We start from the raw sequence: 25,749 nt of genomic DNA, 5'->3' as shown, positions 1-25,749 counted from the left end.
AAGCGGCTGGCAACTCCACATGTATCGGAGGAGACGTGGTAGTCTGCAGCCCTCCCTGGATTGGCAGAGGGGGTGGAGCAGCAACTGGGATGGCTCAGAAGAGTGGGGCAATTGGCAGGATACGATTGGGGAGAAAAAGGGTGGAAAATCAAAAAAAAATCTACACATGCATGTTTCCAGCGATGGCAAAGCTTTTGCCCCGGGTTGTCAGATGAATAGTGCTTAAGTGCCGTCTTTCTCAATCCAAACACCATCAACCCCCTTTTATCTATCCCTCTGCGACATGAGGGTGCCATCTCCCATCACTGATCCGCCTTCCTTTATGGCTGGCCTAATGAAGCAAAGAAGAGAAAAGAGGGGATTCTCCCTCTGAGAAGTCACTGAATCAGTGTGATGTCTTCACTCCTGAGTCGGAATGATCTGACACTTAGGTATAGCCTGCAGGCCTCGTTCCCTGGCCAGGCAGAACAGACTGCTATGCCCCCTCGGTGCTTTCATAAGGAGGACAAAGCTTTTCAGCTGTCAGCATTCTAACACACAGGCACAGGCGGACAACAGTGACTGGAGATAGAAGTGGAAATTTGCATTCAGACACCGCTGTGGTTGATTCCACTTCAGCCAGCCCTCTGTTAAGAGAAGAACAGGTCAGGGTAATTTGCTGTCAATTTCTACGGATAATTTGTCAGCCGAACAACTCCCACCCGTCCTGTGATTTAATCATCTGTCTTTATAGGAAAAGCAATGATCGAGACCAGTCGTAATTTAAAAACTCAAGCATGTGTGAATGAGCCTCGGCAAACAAATAAAAATGCATGCGTACAAACGGAACACAAATCACACCAGCGTCAAACACAAAAATGCAAAATGTATTTTAAGGGTTTGTGTTCATCACTCATGAAAAGCTTAATCTTATTATTTATGCAGTAGCAAGCTTACCCAGCTCACTGAGAAGCTTATCTCAACCAGGTGATTGGACACTTTCTGAAGAATCAATGGCTCAGATCAATGGCCAACTTTAAGGAGATAGGAAAAGATGCTGACTCTGCAGCAGTCAGCAAGGTCTAGAGTTTAATACCTCTAGAGGGAATTGAGCAACTGACATACGGGCACACACATAGACACACATACATGCTTGTAAATAGTCATTAAATACAATAATGCCTTGCTGACATCTTCATTTGCATGCCTGTCCATCACTTCGAACACAGTCTCAACAAGACTGAGCTACTCTTGTTCCCTGGGAATCTTGCCTTATGCAAGACTGTCACTGGGTTCCAATCCTGTTAACACTGAGGTTGTGGTTCAGAACAAGCCATGCAACAGTCAGTTGTCTCTACCAGTCCATTTGCAAGGGTAAAAGAAAAAGTTTCCTTAGGCAGGCTTCCACACAGTCTAACATCAGGGATTCCAGTGCCTCTCTCCATGCCCGCTAAAACATGCACATACATAAAGATGGAGAGGTTAAGTGTACACTGGTGTGCTTTAATGACCTGATGACACACTTCTTGTTCTCCCTGCTTCCAAACTCAACACACACAACCCCCGCCTATCCATCACTCCTGACAAGGTCATAGTGTCTCCGGCCCAAACTCTTTGCAAGGCTGTAGTGCTAGGCAAACACAACCCCGGCCCTGCATATTTGCAGTTTACAACATCTTCATGTCAGATCCGCCCTTGATAGTGACTGCCCAGAGCCCTGTTTAGGGTTTAGTTATCTCCCGATTGGACATTTGCATCGGCAATTCCCTCCTATTCTCTTAAAACTCTCCTTTTTAAAGCTCCTACAACTCAACCAGAATGCAGCATAATTCTCCCCCATCTCTCCCCTCCTGCTTTCACTCTGCCGCCTGTCAGTGGTATTTTGTGTCAAATTTTCAACCTCGGTGCTTGTGTTCATGATTGCATAGGAGTTCACTGCGCCTTCTTGCTACAGTCTGGCCTAATTCGCCAGTCTGTGTTCTGCATTCTGCCTCTACTGCTTGTGCAGCAAGAGATGGAGGAAGGCATCACACTGATTTAGTGATTTCCCCAATTCCAGTCTGAGCCTCAATTTAACTAATGTCATATTTTGCGCTATCTTCCCTGCCAACTGTATAATGAATACACCGTTTTAGTGAGAACAGCAAAACCAGTACTCGTTTTTAACATTTATCATTGGCAGGAAACCCCATTTAACTGTTTCTCCACTGAATCACATTACCTTTCCTCTATACACGGTAATTACCACCCCCATACATTTTGCATGGTCATTTAACAACAACAGTGATATTGTAAGGTGACAATAGCCCTGATATTTGCACTTCTTCACTATTGGTCACTTGTGAAATAAGCTTATTCTATTGCTGCACTCATTGCAAATCACTTTGGATGAGAATATCTGACCTAATGCTGAAAAAATAAATGTAAATCACTTATTTCATTAGATTTTTACAATCAAACACAGCATGAACACACTCGCCTCCAGTGTTGCCCAGACGAAGAGACGGCTCTGATGATATTAGAAACTGTGACTCTTTTCCAAGTGGATCAGAATGTGGATGATGAAGATGTGGCCTGAGCTTTCTGGCCAGCATCCGCAGTCTGCATGAATCAGCTACACGCAAATCTGAAATGGATTCAACTGGAGCACTGCAAGGCTAATTAAGAGAGGTTAACGGCTATGGGTTTCAGTAAAATACCATTGGAGACACTCCCAGAAAGCTGGAAAGGATGTGGTGTGTGTGTGTGTGTGTGTTTACATAAGGGAGTTAATTATGATTGGTGGAGGAAGTGAAGGTAAAGAAGATGAGGAAAATGCTGGGTTATACAGGAAAAGAAGGAAAAAGATTAAGGGAGGAGAAATAAAACAAGTGGGGAGGGTGAGAGAGGGGTAGATGTGACAAAAAGGGATTGGGAGAGTTGTAGAAACAACAGCGTTATGAGAGGGAGAATGAGTGAGTTCTCAGAAATACCAGATTGAGCTGCAAATCGCAGACGGTCCAGAAATGATTCCTGGACTGCCGAGAGCCTGTTGCTATGGTAACGTCATCATTGCAGGCACTGCTTTAATCCGTGGAAGCCTGTTAAGTTAACATCAGGCTCAGACAACCGCCTTATGCTTCTTTACTCACAACACAATATACTGTGCCAGTGTTGTCACTCCTCGCTACCAAAAAGATTTATTTACAAATGTTTTACTATTAGGAAGAAGGATTATCTGCTGTCTGTTTGCATTTCTCCTTTTCATTTATTTGGCTTAAGAATTTATTAAGTCTTCCGTTGAGGCATTGCACAACAGGGAATTACTACTGCCAGCACAGCTATTACCACTGGCTTTAAAACGGAAAATCGCCTGCAGCTAGTTTTACAAATTCGTCTCCAGCGATTTTATTGTCTTTTACCCCCTTTTCTGTCATCCACTCCTTTCCTCCATATTCTTGAAATTCCACTCTCTACCCACCCTGTTCTGTATCAGAAAGCATCGGAGGAGGCAGAGCTGGCTCCTGGCCCACTGTGCTCTGACTCTGCTGATGCCACTGGTGTGATTTAAGATGGGGGGATGAAACATTAAGCCTGCCAGGGACAGAAAGTGGGAAGCAGAAAGAGGGGAGAAGAATAAGGGAGAGAGAGAGAATTGAAAATTGTTGCTGTTGTTTTACATGCTTTGGCAATATGTACAAAAACGTATGTCATGCCAATAAAGCAAATATTGAATTGAATTGAATTGAGAGAGAGAGCGAGAGAGAGAGGATTCTGGGATGTGTGAATAACTCGGAGACACTGTAGGCTGACCAAAGGAAAAGGCTTGGTTCATGTTCTTGACAGTCTAAACGGATGAAGAAGTTAGAGATCCGTGTGCTGATGCCTCTGTGTCTCACTGCCTCTCCCCAGCAGAGAAGTCACTCGCAGTGCGTTGTACAACCAGCTCAGCCATGACAGGGAGGTATATTGTTTTGGATTTGCCTCTCAAATCAGATATCTGATGGTCTGCTCTGATAATCCTGTGATTCAGCCGGCATTAACTCTCCTCCAGCTGATGGAGTTGACACGAGAGGAGATCCAAAGTCTGCCAGCCAAATTGCTGTGTTATCATAAAACCATCGACAACAAGTGGAGAAGAAGAATGACCTAATTTTTACATGGTTAGCCGCTCTATACTATAGATAAAGCCTGCGGTGGCAGGCGGTGAATAAGCAGTGTTGTTTCAGTGGTAATATATAGTTTAAGTGAAAAAGGGCTGAGGGATGGAGGCGACTAGGGCATGACATGTGGCTGGGCCCTAGTGAGCCCGCTAGGTACAGACAGTGGTGACATATGAGTATGTGTGTGGTGCTGACACATAGTCAAGCACTAGCTGCTAGCAAAGAGGCTGATGGATAGGATGCTAACGATGCAGACTTTGGCCTACACTACAAAAATTATCCACCTATGCAAATAATTTAAATCTGGTACTAAGTCTTAGAATATATTTTTTCCTAACTTAAGTGAAAACATCAGCCAGTGGATGAAGCAATTTCATTTGTTTCCAAAGCATACTATTTCTTTTCATTTTTATTTTTATTTTTATTTTATTTTTTTGAGGGATTCTCTTGAGTCAAGTGAATTTCTCTGGATTCTCTTTTCAAGTGCTCTTTTAATAGGTGCTATATGTGATTGCTACCTAAGTTTTGTCCTCCATCGATCGATCCGCATAACAACAGCAGTTCAAAATTGACACACAGCATGGATGCCTCTCAAGCAAACAAGACACGCAAAGTCAAACTAAAAGATAGCGGACAGCCAGCATGTTGCCAACATCTGCTGTTTTTAACACCTTTGGTAGAGTCAGATTCCCGGGATTGCTGCCTAGTCCGCTGAGGTCTGTGAGTACGAGCCAAGTCTTTGGGGAGGATGGCATCACACAGCACAAGCAGTGATTCTGGGGTTCAAGCCAACAAAGACCATTAGAAGTTGAAAGATTCAACAGCTTAATTAAAAATATCCACCAAGTTTGGTGATGTTTGGACAAACTGTCACTGATTTATGGCCAAATTTGCGGCAGGCCCATGCACATGTTTGGAACTGGTGGCGCCCCCTATTGAGTGATTTCAAAATAGTTTTACACACTTGGTTCAACAGTGTTATGAAACATATCCTGCGAGTTGCGCTATGACCGGATAAACAATTTCCAATTTATAGTCTGATTTGTGGTATTGTATGAGGAAGTCGGGAGTTGCAGAGAAGTATGTAGGAGTGGTGCAGGATATGTATGAGGGAAGTGTGACAGTGGTAAGGTGTGCGGTTGGAATGACAGATGGGTTCAAGGTGGAGGTGGGATTACATCAAGCATTGGCTCTGAGCCCTTTCTTGTTTGCGATGGTGATGGACAGGTTGACGGACAAGATCAGGCAGGAGTCTCCGTGGACTATGATGTTTGAGGATGACATTGTGATCTGTAGCGAGAGTAGGGTGCTGGTTGAGGAGAGCCTGGAGAGGTGGAGGTATGCATTGGAGGGAAGAGGAATGAAAGTCAATAGGAGCAAGACGGAATACCTATACGTGAATGAGAGGGAGGACAGTGGAATGGTGAGGATGCAAGGAGTGGAGGTGACGAAGGCGTATGAGTTTAAATACTTGGGGTCAACTGTCCAAAGTAACAGGGAGTGCAGAAGAGAGGTGAAGAAGAGTGCGCAGGCAGGGTGGAGTGGGTGGAGAAGCATGTCGGGAGTGATTTGCGACAGAGGGGTACCAGCAAGAGTTAAAGGGAAGGTTTATAAGATGTTTGTGAGACCAGCTATGTTATATGGTTTGGAGACAGTGGAACTGATGAAAAGACAGGAGGCAGAGCTGGAGGTGGCAGAGTTGAAGATGATAAGATTTTCATAGGGACAAAACAAGAGAGGCAAGATTGAGATGGCTTGAACATGTGCGGAGGAGAGATGCTGGGTATAATGGGAGAAGGATGCTGAATATGGAGCTGCCAGGGAAGAGGAAAAGAGGAAGGCCAAAGAGGAGGTTTATGGATCTGGTGAGGGAGGACATGCAGGTGGCTGGTGTGACAGAGGAAGATGCAGAAGACAGGAAGAAATGGAAATGGATGGTCCACTGTGGCAACCCCTAACAGGAGCAGCCGAAAGTAGTAGTAGTAGTAGTAGTAGTAGTCTGATTTGTGTTATGTCACACCCATTTTTTTTTTCATTTGTACCACCCCCTAGTGATTGATTTGAATGAAATTTTCAAGGTATGTTTCAGGTACTGATGTGGACATATCCTGCAAGTTTTGTAATGACTGGCCCAACAGTTGTTGACTTTGGTCCATTTATGTGCTGAGCCATGCAATTTTGAGGTTTATACAAATTCTGATAAGCTTGGTCCAATAACGATCCACTGAAAATGTGGTAGCAATTGGACAGACAGTTAGGAGATTTCAGAAATGTGTTTTTCAAAAAATTTAAAATGGTGAAAAATCCAGTCAGGTGGATTTTAATTGCTCTTGGGGCAAATTTGTAGTGTGAGGATAAATGGATGTCCGCACCAAGTTTCGTGTAAATCGGACTTATAGCTTAGACGTTATTACGTTTCAAAATTGACCTTTAATTTTTGTGCCCCCATCAGACCTGGGGTTATATTTCTTGTGCAGCACTTGCACACAACTTCCAATCAATGGGCAAAAGCTCATATCTCTACCATTTACCATCATTTACCACCAATAATAATAATAAACCAGCACAAAACCAATAGGGTTTAAACTTCAGGTTTGAACGCTAAAATTTCTTTTTGAATGCAGAACTCTGCATTCACAGAACCCTGCTGATGCTGACTAGTCATATTGTGCCTCAGGAAAGCCAAAAATTACACATAGCCCCTTTAAACAGACAACAGTACATTGGAAACATAGAATATCACACCCTACATGTCTTTCACTTGTTCTATGGAAAACAGAATTCTGAGATTCACTTACCCAACTTAATGACTTGTTAAGATGGACATTTTTTGCAGTGTAAGGAGGATTGCATCTGAATTCTTATGACTGTTATTAGGTTGTAAAGAGATAAGTGCTGGGGCATGGTGGAGGGAGGTGGGTGAGAGGTTTGTGAGAGAGACAGGGAGGAAGCAGTTGGGTGAGCTGCAGAGGAGAGAAAGAACAAGAGAGAGGGATAAAAGAAAGAATTTGTGAGGAACGAGAGAGACAGAGATCATAGACGACTTTCTCATCTATTTCTCTGCAGATGTAGACACCACCAAGGACCCCTGCCAGAAGGTTAAATGCAGCCGACATAAGGTGTGCATTGCCCAGGGCTATCAGAGAGCCGTGTGCGTCAACCGCAAGAAGCTGGAGCACAGGTGGGTGGGTGTACCCCATAGGCAAGTAACAAGCTGAGTCCACACATAAATTTTCAACAAAAAAAAAGTTCAATTCACTCCATTTCACACAAGGTCATCAGGACCAAGTGTGAAAGGGAACTCGGCTTTGGCTGAGCTGTTCATCGTATTTTCTGTCCTGCAGACTCAAACAGCCGGCTCTTAGGTCTCCTGAGGGCAATTGTCAGCCCTGTCCCATCTCCTCCGCCGGACCTGTGTGCGGATCGGATGGACACAACTATGCATCAAAGGTAGTATGATGCAAGTGCATAACTACCTAGCCTAACCCACTTCTGTATCTCACATATAAGCCACATTAATGTGCACATAAACAACAACTATTAATGTTAAAGCATGTGTGTTTTGACCTGTAAATTTGTTTGTTTAGTTTATTGCTGTAGTAGTGACCATCGTTGCATAGCCACCCTTGGTACTCAACCTGTCTGTGCTTATCAATATTGCGCTGCTACAACACAGTTTCCCTGCAGGGATCATTAAAGGTTCATCTGATTTGATATGATCTGATCTAATCTGATCTGATCTAATCTGATCTGAATTGATCGAATCCGATTTTAATCTAATCCAATGGAATGGAATGCTGGCATATGTGCACAGTTTTGACTTTCCATATGCGCTACATGCTATGGTTTATACTATTATTGCAGTGGAGCATGTCGTGAACTGTGTTGCTTTGTTCATTTGGAGGTGAGCACAGTAAGGCGCCTCTCAGGGGAAAAGCAGAGACAAAGAGACATGATGTATGGCCTCACGGGGACCTGTAGGTGGCTGCTGGTGTCAGAATCCCATGGGCTTATTGATTTATGCGTTTTCTTGTGGATCTCCTTTACTGACCTTGTGTGCAGATAGAGGTGGGAAGCCACATTCAGGAGCAAGCCTAGGATCTTGAATCAAACTATACAGTCGGTCACCTTTATGAATATTTGATTAGTGCCGCAATAACTTATTTTACTTCACCTTCTTTTGGTCCCCGTTGTCAGTATCACTGCTAACATGTCTGTATACCTTTGTATAATATGGGCATGTTTTTGCATATGTGTTACAGTGCAAGCTGGAGCAGCAGGCATGTCTTACTGGAAAAGATCTCACTCTGAAGTGTCCCGGCCTGTGTCCCTGTCCAACTGATGCCCCTGTTCCTAAAGAGACAAAACATGGTAAGATCACTGACACACACATACACAAAATAACAATGACACAGAATCATGCGAGCCCATTGTCATCCCACAGTGTCATTTATTGACGCTTTGGCCAAAGCGCCAATAAATGACGCGTGCAAGGTACCCTTTGGCATCTGTATAGAGATGCGGTGGGTTAAAAATGACCTCTGCATTCATATAAAGAACGGCTGGGAGAGCTTGGTCTGCTGCATCCTGTGGGCCCAGGGACCACGGCCCTGACTGGAGCTGCACCCGAAGAGGAAACACTGAGGGTGGTCTGACAGGACATGGAAGCGGGACAGGCTAAGATAACTGCCAGCCCATGCAGACCGGCAGTTCCGACAGTCATCCTGGCTGGCGTTCGTTCTCCTGGACATTGATTTTTTTGTTTGTTTTTTTTTGTTTTTTTTGTTTAGATATATGTGTTAGTTTTGATATATGTGTTCTTGTAGTTTTTGGATGTGTTTTTGTCTTTGTGTTGCACTGCTGTGGGCTGGGGGAAACCATGTTTCATTTCATGTTCACAAGTGCATGAAATGAAATGACAAAGTGTTTCTGATTCTGATTTCTGATTCTGAACGGCTTAACCACTAGCTAATCTGTATGTTGTGTTTCTATACAGATGACTAACGATACCTGACACATCATATATTGATGCTTTTGTAGAAGGGATTTATGACATATAAATCCTCTGATATGATATATATTTTCTGTACTGCTATGCCTTGAATATGAATAGGTGTGTAACTGGTAAATTGTATTCGCTGTGGGATGCGAATGTATTCATAATGCATAAAATTGAGTATACAGATGAACAAAAATGTATGGCAAACAGTAATACAAGCCTGCACTGTCGCTACACACACACACACACACACACACACACACACACACACACACACACACACACACACACACACACACACACACACACACACACACACATCATGCACAAACACTAGCACAGGGAAAAGCGTAGGCACCACTTCTGATGTATTCCCATAACCTCCACAGAGAGCTGCACTGGGCAGGATCTGGCTGATCTGGGAGACCGTCTGAGGGACTGGTTCCAGCTGCTACAGGGCAACGCCAAGGAAAACAACAACAGCAAGCCCGGGACAGTCACCACCACAGCCCGGGCCAGCACTGCATCAGGTCAGTCACAATCAGTTCAGTTGCAGACAATTCACTGCCGAAAATCTGAGCAAGTCATTTAGTGTAGCATTAAAGGTCCTATCATATGCATCTTCATTCATGTTACCTCTTTAAAGATTTTTTTTGGGGGGGTCTTTATTGGATAGTTATAGTAGAGAGAGAGACAGGAAACGCAGGGGAGAGAGAGGGGATGACATGCAGCAAAGGGCCCAGGCCAGGTTCAAACCCAGGCTGCTGTAGCAAGGACTCAGCTTTATGTGGTACATGCTCTACCAGATGAGCCACTGGGGCACCCCCATGTTACCTCTTTTATATGAACTTATTTCCAATTTATTTAAAACTATATTCTAGAGATTAACAAAAAACGTTTGTTTTATTTCTGTGTTCATAAAAATAATGTTTTTCTCATTGTGAAAATTTAACTAATTTTTTTGTCATCACCCTGCACCTACTGGCAGTCACTACAAGAAAATGTCCAGTGAATGGGGTGCAAGACTGAGAGAGGATGAGTGATCTTCCACTACCAAACTGAAACTATCCAATAGGATTTCAATATCCACGTTCTTCTTGAAATCAAAGAAAGTTGAATCAGTTCTTCTGGACACAACCTTTATTGGTAGATACTACATTTCATCACTCATCTAAGTGACCTCTTCAGTCTAAACTGATTGTAGGTGTTACATTGCATTACAATCATTTAGCCGACGCTTTTATCCAAAGCGACTTACAATAAGTGCATTTAACGTAGGAAATCAGGAGAACTACAAGTCATCAGAGGTCATAAGTGCACCTTTAAACAAGCATCTAAGAGCAAAACCAGTGTTAAAGTAAAAGCGCAAGAAAGATTTTCTTTTAAATGAGTGAATACAATAAGTGCTGAGAGCAAGTAACAGGGTAGTAGTTCCACTACCAAATTGAAATTATCCAATAGGTATCCCCACCCTTATAAACAATACAGTTGCATAACAACCGAAACCAACAATCAGTTTCATATGCAAATTGCCGTGACCATTAACTAGAGTTTCAATGGCCATGTGTACTATTCACAGAGGACTGGGGAATGTTTGCAGTCACGGCATTGTAAGATGGCGCCACATGTACTTTTAGCCCGGTTCGTTCCCTCTTCACATAGATGGCCTCTTTGACTCCCCATTCTTCCTGAAATGCTGGCCATTATTACTGCTCCATTCCACACACACACACACAAACACACACACACATATATATATATATATATATATATACACACACACACACACACACACACACACACACACACACATATATATATATATATATACACAGTGCATCCGGAAAGTTTTCACACCCCTTCACTTTCCCCACATTTTGTTATGTTACAGCCTTATTCCAAAATGGATTAAATTCCTTTTTTTTCCTCATCAATCTACATACAATACCCCATAATGACAAAGCGAAAAAGGTTTTGTAGAATTTTTTTCAAATTTATTAAAAGTAAAAAACTGAAATATTGCATGTACATAAGTATTCACACCCTTTACTCAGTACTTGGTTGAGGCACCCTTGGCAGCGATTACAGCCTCAAGTCTTCTTGGGTATGAAGCTACAAGCTTGGCACACCCATATTTGGGGTATTTCTCCCATTCTTCTCTGCAGATCCTCTCGAGCTCTGTCAGGTTAGATGGGGAGCGTCGCTGCACAGCTATTTTCAGGTCTTTCCAGAGATGTTCAATGGGGTTCAAGTCTGGGCTCTGGCTGGGCCACTCAAGGACATTCACAGACTTGTCCCAAAGCCACTCCTTCATTGTCTTGGCTGTGTGCTTAGGGTCGTTGTCATGTTGAAAGGTAAACCTTCGCCCCAGTCTGAGGTCCTGAGCGCTCTGGAGCAGGTTTTCATCAAGGATCTCTCTGTACTTTGCTCCATTCATCTTTCCCTTGATCCTGACTAGTCTCCCAGTTCCTGCCGCTGAAAAACATTCCCACAGCATGATGCTGCCACCACCATGCTTCACTGTAGGGATGGTATTAGCAAGGTGATGAGAGGTGCCTGGTTTCCTCCAGACGTGATGTTTGGCATTCAGGCCAAAGAGTTCAATCTTGGTTTCATCAGACCAGATAATCTTGTTTCTCATGGTCTGGGAGTCCTTTAGGTGCTTTCTGGCAAACTCCAAGCGGGCTGTCATGTGCCTTTTACTGAGCAGAGGCTTCCGTCTGGCCGCTCTACCATAAAGGCCTGATTGGTGGAGTGCTGCAGAGATGGTTGTCCTTCTGGAAGGTTCTCCCATCTCCACAGAGGAACGCTGGAGCTCTGTCAGAGTGACCATCGGGTTCTTGGTCACCTCCCTGACCGAGGCCCTTCTCCCCCGATTGCTCAGTTTGGCTGGGTGGCCAGCTCTAGGAAGAGTCCTGGTGGATCCAAACTTCTTCCATTTACGAATGATGGAGACCACTGTGCTCTTCGGGACCTTCAAAGCTGTAGAAATTGTTTTGTACCCTTCCCCAGATCTGTGCCTTGATACAATCCTGTCTCAGAGGTCCACAGACAATTCCTTTGACTTCATGGCTTGGTTTCTGCTCTGACATGCACTGTCAACAGTGGGACCTTATATAGACAGGTGTGTGCCTTTCCAAATCATGTCCAATCAATTGATTTTACTACGGATGGACTCCAATCAAGATGTAGAAACATCTCAAGGATGATCAGTGGAAACAGGATGAACCTGAGCTCAATTTTGAGTGTCATACCAAAGGGTGTGAATACTTATGTACATGCAATATTTCAGTTTTTTATTTTTAATAAATTTGCAAAAATTTCTACAAAACCTTTTTCACTTTGTCATTATGGGGTATTGTGTGTAGATTGATGAGGAAAAAAAAGGATTTAATCCATTTTGGAATAAGGCTGTAACATAACAAAATGTGAGGAAAGTGAAGGGGTGCGAGTACTTTCCAGATGCACTGTATATATACACACATATACATATATAAATATATATATATACATACACACACACACACACACACACACTCTCTCTCACACACACACACACACACATATATATACTGTACATCAAATCACGGAAATGACATTTCATGGGACCTTTAAGCTTTGAAGGTGTGTTTTCTTTAAAGGAATCTGCTTTGGAAATAGGTGATAGTGTCAATTTTCAGTGGACTATTTTTTCCACTTGTTTTGAATGGAATGATACGTTTTTAAAGTTCAGTACGAGACACACTCAGGATTTTTTTTTTTTATGCCCTATGGTCCGGGCATTTTTGGCTGAAGCAGGCCAGCCTTACAAATGTGAGTGTCCCTGACTGACTGGCTGCTTGACTGACTGAGTGATCATGTTTAGACTGACGAGTGCCGAGAGGCATGCGGGGACAGCGCACAGTTAAAGCACCCCAAATAACAATCACACTGACAAAACACTCACTGGTGTATTCACAAAAGGATTGCATGGCTGTAGCAGCCACAAAACCTGCACAAATAAGACAAAAAGAAACTGTGTGATTCTCAAAGCACCTGCAAATAGCATCTTGGTGCTCCGGTGCTACTTGCACGTATTTAAATTAGGTAACATACATTTGCCACAAAGTTGGCTCCTTTCCATACAAATGAGTCTCATTGCAAAAAAACTCCAATTCACAACCAGCGCTAACAAGCACATGCCGTATTAGCGTCTTCAGAGAGTTGGTGGTAACTGACACCCAGACTTTCTCGTGACTGTGGCAGCAATGATTGTAGCCAGGCAAAGGCATCGGCATGCCGTGCGTGCTCATGAGCAGATATTTTGCAGGAGAATATCACTTTTTTATTTAAGCGAGACCAAAATCATTCACAGATACAGATTGCCAGGTCTAACAATTCTTGATGACATCAAGGATGACATTGAACTTGCCTACTGTGTTCTTGGAGCAACACCACCAATTATATACTTTGCCACGTGAGTGATTGCAATCAGATGCAAAGCAAGGGCAAATTGCACTCAGCTGCAAAACTTATGGGCGTGTTTGTGCTGTAATGTCCTTTGTGAATCAGACCTTGAGATGGGGCAGATAGCAGTTGCAAGTGACGTGCAATTCATGGTGCTGTCAGCAGCAGCAACCCATTCTTTGTGAATTCGCCTGTCAGTACAGAGCAAGTCTTATGCCCCTTTTCCACTACATGGTACCGGCTCAACCCGACTGCACTTTTTCGTTTTCATTATTAGAAAGTACCGGCATTTTGGTAACTGTTACCACTTTTCTGGTACCACCTTTGTCGAGGCTCCAAAAAAACTGGAGCAGGTACAAAAATCAATGCAGACCAGCTACACCGAGGGGGTACTGTTATGGTAATAGAAAAACAACACTCTGCGAGTCGAGTCAAGTCGAGTCGAGTCGAGTTGAGCTGGTACCATGTAATGGAAAAGGGGCATTAGAAAAACTAGACATCCTCAGATAGAAACAGATGAAAGAGGATAGGGAATTAACAGATAATTAGAATAGGTATACTTACAATCAGATTAAGTCCTTTCAAATCAAACATCCCAAGACATGAGTGGAAGGTATTGTTCACGAACATAGTTTAACCATGTCATGTGATATGCTACTTCAGTACACTTAATAACATATATTACGGGACCACCACAGAAAATTGCAGATGTGTATTTAATATCCAGGAATTCACATTATAGACACTATCACTGACTATCCCTGTAACAAACTGGCCACAATTTTGAACATTGACCATACACAGTCCAGCCATATCTGATGTTAAAACACCACTGCTATTGTGAAGAATATTGTAAATCTGTCAGATATTTGTTACCTGTGATCACCTTTGACATTGTCCACTGTCCATTCAGAAGTCCCGCATTAGCACATAGTCTGTATGAAGTAGGTGTGCTTCAATATTCATTATGTTTTTGCGTTTCTGTGCCCACAGTGCTGGACAGGAGCCTCGTGGCCAGTTGTAAGGACTCCATAGGCTGGATGTTCTCCAAGCTGGACACCAACAGTGACTTATATCTGGACCAGGCAGAGCTGGCTGCCATCAACCTAGACAAATATGAGATCTGCATTCGGCCCTTCTTCAACTCATGCGATTCCTTCAAAGATGGCAAGGTGTCCACAGCTGAGTGGTGTCTGTGCTTCTGGAGAGAGAGTGAGTAGACTAGCGATGACTTTAGCTTGGAAGGCGGGTGTATGTGTCAAGTGTGTATTATGTGTATGTGTGTATCAGTGTATCTATGCTTGCATGCACATGAGCGTGTGAATTTGCATATGCAACAGTGTTAAGAATGCATAAAAATGCAGTCATTTCATTTCTTATGCTCACACATGTCCCTGTTCCCATTTGTGCATGTTTCCAGTTCACTCAGCCACCCTCATGTGTAGCTCGCTCCGTGTCAAAAGCTGATCGGTCATATTTTGTCTTCCCACTCGTCCTCTGGTTCCCCTGTTGAGGCAAAATGGTCACAACCAGGCACTAGAAACATTACGGCTGCTTGTCATTAGCCCCATTCTCCCACAGCTCTTGGAGACTGTGTCTGTCAGCCAGCCAGCCAAGCAGAAACCCTGTCTAGGGTCCAAGCTTGTCCAGAAGCCTCTGTTCTCTGCGTGAATACACAATATGAAGGGAACATGTGTAAAATGGTCTTAAAATTTCAAAGGGTTGGGGAACACGATCAGATGCATTCTCCAGAGGATTCAGGTTTTTCTGGCTCCTGGAGCCGTGTGTTCATTTGTAATTTTTCTGCGCTGCTATACCCTCTTGTGAATGAATTGGTGTGTATTTGCTAAATTGTATTTGGAATTTTTAAGCTTTGTTTTCTTTCTTTCTCAGAGCCCCCCTGCCTGGCTGAGCTTGAGAGGATCCAGGTAAAGGAGGGAGGAAAGAGGAAGTTTGGTACGTATTTGTTGGTCTGCACATCCCTCCCCAATCGTATGTAGTCAGACAGTGGTTTCCTAATGCAGATGACAAGCAGGAGGAGGAAATTCTCCCATGTTCAGCCTTGTGGATTACTACATGATACTGACAGACAGCACGGGATAGCAGCCATTGGTGTGTGTTGCGTGTATGTGTGCACACATGTGTGCTTGCATATGTGTGTATCTACATGTGCGTACTGCAGATTTTGGCAGCCTCTCTGACTCAGGACTCTCCAAGGACACGGAGCAGAAGATGCCATCCTGCTGCTCAGAGACCCCCTTCAAAGCTCGTCTCTTGGAGACTGGGTGGACAGCCCTGTTATGCCCCATCTGATTTGTGATACAGTTACATGCCAGATGCCTGTCTACCAAAGCCAGATTAGTGGGCTAGCAAGTAAAGTTTGATTTTAGCACTGGGATTTTGGTTGTTCGCTTTAAGCGGAACACTTCACTGTGGTAACCGTGCACCTAACCTGCTCCATAGCAGTTGAAGCTCAGGCTATTACATCAAAGCTTACAAAAGGAATCCATTTTCACCAATCACCTTTCAAGAAAAAGGAAAAAAATGACTTTACTATCTCTTAAGAATACTGTGCTGTCAGGTGTATAGATGTGAACATTGATGGTCATCAGTTTCATTTTCTAGTCAATATTTTAATCATTGACAAATTAAAGGAAAAACCTGAATGCTTGACCCCTACAGTGGGGGGGGGGGGGCTCTTGGGGCTCCGTTATGCTGTGAGGGGCATTTTACTAGCATGGGGTTCATACCATGACCCGAACCATGTCAACAACAATTTCAAATACAACAACATCAGCTACCAATAACATGCACATCGGATCTTATGACAAATCCATCCATCCCTGACGATATACAACGATCAGCCAAAACATTAAAACCACCTGTCTAATATTGTGTAGGTCCCCCTAATGCATGGACTCCACAAGATCTCTGAAGGTGTCCTCTGGTATCTGGAACCAAGACGTCAGTAGTAGATCCTTTAAGTCTTGTAAGTTGCAAGGTAGGGCCTCCATGGATCAGACTTGTTTTTCCAGCACATCCCACAGATGCTCGATCAAATTTAGATCTGGGGAATTCGGAGGCCAATGCGACACCTTGGAACTCTGTCATGTTCCTCAAACCATTCCCGAACAATGTGTGCAGTGTGGCAGGGTGCATTATCCTACTGAAAGAGGCCACTGCCATCAGGAAATAGTGTTGCCATGAAGAGGTGTACCTGATCTGCAACAATGTTTAGGTAGGTGGTACATGTCAAAGTAACATCCACATGAACGCCAGGATCCAAGGTTTCCCAGCAGAACATTGCCCAGAGCATCACACTGCCTCCACCGGCTTGCCTTCTGCCCATAGTGCATCCTGGTGCCATGTCTTCCCCTGGTAAATGACCCACATGCACGCAGCCATCCACATGATGTTAAAGAAAATGTAATTCATCAGACCAGGCCACCTTCTTCCACTGCTCCAAGGTCCAGTTCTGATGCTCACATGATCATTGTAGGCGCTTTCGGCGGTGGACGGGGTCATCATGGACACTCTGACTGGTCTGCGGCTATGCAGTCTGATACACAGCAAGCTGTGATGCACTGTGTTCTGACACCTGCCCATCATAGCCAGCTTTAACTTTTTCAGCAATCTGAGCTACAGTAGCTCTTCTGTGGGATCGGACCAGACGGGCTAGCCTTCACTCCACACGAGCATCAATGAGCCTTTGGTGCCCATGACCTTGTCACTGGTTCACCGGTTGTCCTTCCTTGGACAACTTTTGGTAGGTACTGACCACTGCATACCGGGAACACCCCAAAAGATCTGCCATTTTGGAAATACTCTGACCCAGTTGTGTAGCCATCACAATTTGGCCCTTGTCAAAGTGGCTCAGATCTTTACACTTGCCCATTTTTCCTGCTTCCAACACATCAACTTCAAGAACTGACTGTTCACTTGCTATCTAATATAGCCCACCCCTTGACAGGTGCCATTACACCGGGATAATCAATGCTATTCACTTGCATGTCAGTGGTTTTAATGTTTTGGCTCATCAGTGTATGACAATGCATTCACTAGAAGAACTGATCTACAACTTAGTATCTTTTGCCTGCAGAGCAGAAAACAAGGTTCGGTGTTGTCTCTATGATAAATACTACAGTGATACATTTTTTTTATATAAGAGCCTCTTTTAGTACTGAGGTTGTAACACTAGCCTAACCACATTACCAGGTATCAAATGTCATTTTTAAGGTTATTAACATGAAGGTAAAGAGATGGAAAAAGATTCCGAGCTCATGTATCCTTCATTGTCCAGTTATTGTAAGCCAGCCACTCGGTTCAATATGCTGACTAGACACTGTTCACCCCTATCCTGCCCAATGACTACATTTGTATTCATGGAATATGGAATTGGCTACAGCAGATGCTGCATGCATACATTCTTATGTGTGATGAGGCACAGTGCCATGGGTGTTTGTAAGCAATGGGTTAGATTATTAGGCATGTAATCCAAGGTGGCCTTGATGTACATGACTGAGTGTAATATATTTGCATGCATGTTTTTGTGCGTGGGCTTGTGTGAATGCCAGGTCTATTCATCCCCAGCTGTGATGAAGATGGTTTCTACAGGAAGCAGCAGTGTGACAGGGGAGAGTGCTGGTGTGTCAACCAGCACGGAGTAGAAACTGACGGATCCAGGATTCATGGAAAGCCTGACTGTGGTGAGTCTCTAATGAGTAAGCAATTAAGAGATCAACAGATCAAAAACCTCAGAAATCGAGAGAAAAACCATCTCTGTCATGCTTCTTTTTTTCTTTTTTTTTAAATGCACTCTCTGCCTCACACAAGATCTCCACAATCTGCACAAGGCTGCCTTTATATTAAAGGACCAAGGGCTGCTGCAACATAACTCACTGCAGGGACCAGTGCCACATTCATGTGTCCACAGATTTGCATTCTAAAGGAACCCTTGTCAGTGTGAGAAAAGTCTTTCAAGATAAATGAGCGCCGGTTGGAATGAACCTGCACCTGATAAGAATAGCTCCCCTGGCAAGGTTCAGAAATAACTATTAAATTCAGTCAAAGTCAAACACATGCCCTTTCTTTGCTGTTACAGTCAATGTTTTTAAATTGATTTCACCATTCCTCATTAGATTAAAAAGGACTCCCGTCAAAACTGAGAGGCAGACCTGCTGAACATATATATATATATATATGTGTGTGTGTGTGTGTGTGTGTGTGTATATATATGTGTGTGTGTGTGTGTGTGTGTGTGTATACATAAATACATACATACATACATACATATATATAATCCAGTGAGTCAAGTAAATTCTTTATGAGACAGTACAAGCCTGGCATGAAACAGGCTTGTACTGTCTCATAAAGAATTTACTTGACTCACTGGATTATTTTGCTCATTTGTTGAGCACTTTCCTTATATATAGTATATATACAGTGCATCCGGAAAGTATTCACACCCCTTCACTTTCCCCACATTTTGTTATGTTACAGCCTTATTCCAAAATGGATTAAATTCCTTTTTTTCTCATCAATCTACATACAATACCCCATAATGATAAAGCGAAAAAGGTTTTGTAGAAATTTTTGCAAATTTATTAAAAATAAAAAACTGAAATATTGCATGTACATAAGTAATCACACCCTTTACTCAGTACTTGGTTGAGGCACCCTTGGCAGCGATTACAGCCTCAAGTCTTCTTGGGTATGAAGCTACAAGCTTGGCATACCTATATTTGGGGTATTTCTCCCATTCTTCTCTGCAGATCCTCTCGAGCTCTGTCAGGTTAGAAGGGGAGCGTCGCTGCACAGCTATTTTCAGGTCTTTCCAGAGATGTTCAATGGGGTTCAAGTCTGGGCTCTGGCTGGGCCACTCAAGGACATTCACAGACTTGTCCCAAAGCCACTCCTTCGTTGTCTTGGCTGTGTGCTGAGGGTCGTTGTCGTGTTGAAAGGTAAACCTTCGCCCCAGTCTGAGGTCCTGAGCGCTCTGGAGCAGGTTTTCATCAAGGATCTCTGTACTTTGCTCCATTCATCTTTCCCTTGATCCTGACTAGTCTCCCAGTTCCTGCCGCTGAAAAACATCCCCACAGCATGATGCTGCCACCACCATGCTTCACTGTAGGGATGGTATTAGCAAGGTGATGAGAGGTGCCTGGTCTCCTCCAGACGGGACGTTTGGCATTCAGGCCAAAGAGTTCAATCTTGGTTTCATCAGACCAGATAATCTTGTTTCTCATGGTCTGGGAGTCCTTTAGGTGCTTTCTGGCAAACTCCAAGCGGACTGTCATGTGCCTTTTACTGAGCAGAGGCTTCCGTCTGGCCACTCCACCATAAAGGCCTGATTGGTGGAGTGCTGCAGAGATGGTTGTCCTTCTGGAAGGTTCTCCCATCTCCACAGAGGAACGCTGGAGCTCTGTCAGAGTGACCATCGGGTTCTTGGTCACCTCCCTGACCGAGGCCCTTCTCCCCCGATTGCTCAGTTTGGCTGGGTGGCCAGCTCTAGGAAGAGTCCTGGTGGATCCAAACTTCTTCCATTTAAGAATGATGGAGACCACTGTGCTCTTCGGGACCTTCAAAGCTGTAGAAATTTTTTTGTACCCTTCCCCACATCTGTGCCTCAATACAATCCTGTCTCAGAGGTCCACAGACAATTCCAAGGATGATCAGTGGAAACAGGATGAACCTGAGCTCAATTTTGAGTGTCATAGCAAAGGGTGTGAATACTTATGTACATGCAATATTTCAGTTTTTTATTTTTTTTATAAATTTGCAAAAAATTCTACAAAACCTTTTTCACTTTGTCATTATGGGGTATTGTGTGTAGATTGATGAGAAAAAAAAGGAATTAATCCATTTTGGAATAAGGCTGTAACATAACAAAATGTGGGGAAAGTGAAGGGGTGTGAATACTTACCGGATGTACTGTATATATATATATATATATATATATATATATTATGAACACACACACATATAATATGCAGTGGGTAACACTACCTTCCTTTCCCTAATTTTTCTCCCTCTTTCTGCAGATGATGAAGCGGCATATTCAGGTGATTTTGGCAGCGGGGTTGGTTGGGAGGACGAGGAGGAGAAAGAGGCAGAGGAGAATCCAGAAGAAACTGAAGAGGAAGAGGGAGAGGTGGGAGAGGTAGATGATGCGGGATATATCTGGTAAAGGGGTTGACACCTGGTTTAACGCAACTACAGGAGGATCTCAATAACACTCCACTCTATCCAAAACACAAAACACACACACACACGTACAAATACAAATACAGATCCTGTAAAGAGATGGACATGTTCAAACAATGCTCAGAATAATGCTGGCTTGTGAAAACGTGAGGGAAAGGGTTGCATGGGTCAGGGAAAGGTAAGATGCATATCAATTTGGTGTGTTTAGTGCTATGGAGGTGTGCTTATTATGGGGGGGGCAGGGGAAAATATTAACACTATTTAGAAATTAAGGGTCTGAAGAGTCAGGAATTTTGTCCTTCATACTTGTGAATCTTTGTTCTTTTCTGTTGTCTGTCCTTTGAACTATCTGAGCAGTTTTAGCTAATGCATACCAGAGACTTAAAGTAGGTGCAGGTGCCTGACATGTGCTCGTGGAAGAACTGGGGATAGAATGGGTGCATTTCAGTAGTCTAATTTGGGCCCTTGTCCTTTTTTCAACATCTTAACAGTGTTGACATAGCTCATGTTGGTTTTAGGAAAGAGAGACCTGATGAGTGGAAACCAAATCAGGATATCAGGATATGCACCCATTGACATTATACTTTCCATATCATATGCTTCAGCTCATCTGTGACAGTAGTGCTGTCTCATTCATGACTTCTCACACATCACTTGTATATATTGTGTGTACCAGAAGAACAGATTGTCACCTATTAGTCCCCTTTACTAATGCCTTGAAAGACAAGCAGAACACAGTGCTTAATTGACAAGTGTCCATTGTATCATAACGTGGATCAATTATTGTGTTTAATAAAAAAAATAAAAAAATAAAGTGGTCTATGTGGCCAAGCCTGGCCATCTTACATCTCAGTCTGTCCCACTGTACTCCTTTCATTTCTATTTACTAGGATCAGATTTACCTCCCAGCTGCACTGAGCAAATCACTGAACCTCAAATAATGGTGCACGAATAATAAGTAGGCTGAGGTTTTGTCATGCACAAAAAAAATGCATTAAAAAGTCATTTAATTTAATATTGAGTCAAGGGACAAAATGAGAGCGCTCAACAGCTCTCGGCTCACTTCTCTTAGGACTTGTACAAACTTGAATATGTACACTGGAAATGTATCAGATGAGCGCTTCCTTTTTATTAATCTTGTGATATTTGACGTAATGTTATTATTTTAGAATTAATCTGTTTTGTGTGGGTCTTTTTATTGCTGGCAACTCCCCCCAACCCCAAGGAAAACATTATTCTATTCTATAAATGTCAGTGTGGTGAAAACTATGTTGGCTTTTATTGAAATTGAGGATGTTTTAATTATGTCCCTTCACATACAGGCATAGTATTTGGACAGTATCTTATGTCAAGGGGTTATCACTTGATTCCAGAAAACACTTGAAGGGAGATAAGATGGCACGTGACCACATGAAGTCACATAGGTAAGGAAGGTTTATCTCACCATACCCCCGTGCCGTTTTTTTCTGCCGCATGTCACGATGGCCTGGCGGCCTGTCCAGGGTGTCTCCCCTGCCTGCCGCCCAATGATGGCTGGGATAGGCTCCAGCATCCCCGTGACCCTGACAGCAGGATAAGTGGTTTGGAGAATGGATGGCTGGATGGATGTCAAAAGTGAAACAAGATTTTAAGACTCAATACGTTCTATATATAGCAGTTTAGGTTCAATTTAACATAACTTTCACAATTACGGAGAACTGCAATTGCACGTTACTGGTTCAGAGACATATCCTTTTAGTGGGAGTACAGTTGCAAGCCCCCCCCCCATTTTCTCCCCAATTGTATCTAGCCAATTACCCCACTCTTCTGAGCTGTCCCGGTCGCTGCTCCACCCCCTCTGCTGATCCGGGGAGGGCTGCAGACTACCACATGTGGAGTCACAAGCCGCTTCTTTTCACCAGACAGTGAGGAGTTTTGTCAGGGGGACGTAGCGCGTGGGAGGAAAACGCTATTCCCCCCAGTTCCCCCTCCCCCCTGAACAGGTGCCCCGACCCACCAGAAGAGGCGCTAGTGCAGCGACCGGGACACATACCAACATCCTACTTCCTGCCCGCAGACACGGCTAATCAGTTTTAATATGAAAAATGAATGACCAAGGCATCGATGATAATGTTGTCACTCCTTTACAAATAAGTGTATTTATCTAACGTCACTTCATTTTTAATGAACTGATATCACTTTTTTCCATTCGTCTTAAGTTAAATAAGATTTTAAGACCTAAGTTAAATAAGATTTTACGTGCAATCCTGAATAACAAGGATGGGCCTTTTTTATGTGCAGCTGTTCAAACAAAGCCCCGTCTTTGTCCTGTTTTGCTAGTCTAATGGAAGCCAAGGAAGTCCATTTAATGTACAATTTCAAAGGCAATAAAACCCTCCCTGCTCTGTTACTTATCTGCCGTCGAGCAGGCCTTATTGCCGTCACCTCAGTTTGAACATGTTTGCCTGCCTCGTTCCACGGCGCCTGCTGTGAGAAAGCCAGCAGAAACTAGATGCGGACTCGAGTTTTCATGTCGGCACTTCTGACGGCACAACGCCTGCTGAAATCTCTCGACTCGGCCTCCCGTGGGCATTGATCAAGCCTCTCCACTGAACACTATTCAGTCTGGGGACTGAGGAATAGAAGAGCATTATGTTATCATCGTCGCACATTCCAGGCGTCTCGGGCACTTAAAGTGGTTTTTAGCAATGTACTCTCTCAAGCAGACACACACACACACCCACAAATCCTCTGAAATGTAATTTCTCCGTTTCACATGACTACAATAATGGAACTCGGTACCAGCTAAATCCCATCAGGTCACGCCTTAAATAGGTTACTAGTGAGTGGGTTTCTGGTGAGACGGTCTGTTTAGCATTACAAATGTCGGAAAACGGCAGCATCCCTCCCAACTACCCAGTCATGGTGACCCATCATCATCAGCAACCTGTCAGCATACTCATGGAAGTATTATAGTAGTTCTACTAATACATCCATGCTTATACTGACTCTATTCCTCTGTGTTGGTGAAAGTGCACCACATAACGTTGCAAGGTATAAATCATTGTCCATACTTATGTAAGTGTAAAGTCTTTGCCAATACTTTGCTAATACTTTAATTTCAATGAGGGTTGGAGGGTTTTTACAACACATTAGGGACTCTACATCTGATCGCTGATGGTATTTTTGATTCACACCCTCTATCAATTATTTACATGTTGAAGTTATTTTTGAGGGTAACGGGTAAAGATTAAGCATGGGGCATTTACTTTGACATAGCTATTCAATCATTTTTTGTTTGTTTGTTTTTTGTCTTTATGCATGCTCAATAGTCCAGGTAAGGTATTCACAGAAAGGCAAATCAGTTAATCTGGACACAACGTTTAGTGGGAGAAATGTTTCATCGGGTGTCCGGGTAGCGTAGTGGTCTATTCCGTGCCAACACGGGAATCGCCGGTTCGAATCCCCGTGTTACCTCTGGCTTGGTCGGGTGTCCCTACAGACACAAGTCTGCGGGTGGGGGGCCGGATGTGGATATGTGCCCTAGTCGCTGCTGTAGCGCCTCCTCTGGTCAGTCGGGGTGCCTGTTCGGGGAACTGGGGGGAATAGCGTGATCCTCCCACGCTCTACGTCCCCCTGGTGAAACACCTCACTGTCAGGTGAAAAGAAGCAGATGGCGACTCCACATGTATCGGAGGAGGCATGTGGTAGTCTGCATCCCTCCCCGGATCGGCAGAGGGGGTGGAGCAGCGACCGGGATGGCTCGAAAGAGTGGGGTAATTGGCCAAGTACAATCTGGGAGAAAAGGGGGGGTGGGGATAAATAAATAAATGTTAAAAAAAATACATGTTTCATCACTCATCTAAGTGATCTCTTCAGTCTAAACTGACTGCAGGTATCCCCACCCATATAAACAATACAGTGGCATAACGACTGCAAACAACGATCAGATGCAAAATACCGTAAACATTAACTAGAGTTACAGTGGCCATGTGTAATACTCACAGAGGAAAGAGGAATAGTTGCAATCACAGCATTGTAAGATAGGCAGCTGTTGTCCTTCTCCTCTCTTCGGTCAGCTGGTGCACTTTTGGGGCTTCTTCCTGGCTTTGACAAACACCCAGTTAGGATAACCACACTTAACCAGGGCCTATTTAATGTGGGATTTCTCCCCTTCCCCAGCCATTGTGTCAGTGGCGACGTTGTCAGCTCGGTGGTACAGCGTCCTGATGACTCCTAGTTTGTTCTCCAGTGGATGATCACTGGAGAACAAATTGCAATTTCACAGTCTAAAAAGGCTAACCTGTCATTTTTCACATCCTCCCTGGTGAACTTGATGTGGTTGTCCACAGAGTTAATGTGGTCGGTGAAATGTAGTACATCCTGAGACTTAATTTTAACCCAGGTGTCGTCCACAAATCTGAACCAATGGCTAGGTGGTGTCCCTGGATAGGACATCAGAGCCCTCTTTTCCACTTCCTCCATATACAAGTTGGCCACTACAGGTGAGACTGGGGAACCCATAGCACACCCATGCTTCTGCCTATAGTACTGCCCCCTGTATGTGAAGCACATGGACTGAAGACAGTTTCAGGAGCAGATATACCTGGTCAGTGTTAAGGGTGGTCCTATTGCTAAGGGTGGGGTCATTTTGTAATTTCATATAGTATTGGTTAGAGGAAGTGAACTTAACTCATCCACCTGACACTGTCATTCATTAACGATGTTTTTAGAAGCCGATAACACTTTGATGTTTAACTGGTAACAATTAACATTAAGTGCACGCAATAAGTCAAGTCAAGTCAATTTTATGTGTATAGCCCAATATCACAAATTACAAATTTGCCTCAAGGGGCTTTACAGCAACACAACATCCTGTCCTTAGACCCTCGCATCAGATAAGGAACAAGCCAGTAGGTGATAAGGGCCTTATAAGTCCTCATAAAATGCTTATGAACTTATATAGTTATATTAGTTATATTATATTCTAATGATATATTT

The 25,749-nt window shown here is 43.6% G+C and overlaps 1 protein-coding gene across 1 annotated transcript in view; it reads left to right on the top strand.

Annotated features, from left to right (window-relative positions):
- Positions 1-20,981, top strand: part of spock2 (SPARC (osteonectin), cwcv and kazal like domains proteoglycan 2) — a 46,627-nt gene extending 25,646 nt beyond the window's left edge. Inside the window, exons 4-11 of the mRNA XM_056292173.1 lie at positions 7,188-7,302; positions 7,466-7,571; positions 8,384-8,492; positions 9,510-9,650; positions 14,560-14,778; positions 15,460-15,522; positions 18,141-18,272; positions 20,607-20,981. Coding sequence (XP_056148148.1) covers positions 7,188-7,302; positions 7,466-7,571; positions 8,384-8,492; positions 9,510-9,650; positions 14,560-14,778; positions 15,460-15,522; positions 18,141-18,272; positions 20,607-20,752 — 1,031 coding nt within the window. The 3' untranslated portion in view covers positions 20,753-20,981. The remainder of the gene's footprint in view (positions 1-7,187; positions 7,303-7,465; positions 7,572-8,383; positions 8,493-9,509; positions 9,651-14,559; positions 14,779-15,459; positions 15,523-18,140; positions 18,273-20,606) is intronic.
- The last annotated feature ends 4,768 nt before the right edge of the window (positions 20,982-25,749 follow it).

The sequence above is a fragment of the Lampris incognitus genome, chromosome 13, assembly GCF_029633865.1.
Source record: "Lampris incognitus isolate fLamInc1 chromosome 13, fLamInc1.hap2, whole genome shotgun sequence".
Lineage (NCBI taxonomy): Eukaryota > Metazoa > Chordata > Actinopteri > Lampriformes > Lampridae > Lampris > Lampris incognitus.
This window is presented reverse-complemented; position numbering and strand designations above follow the sequence as displayed.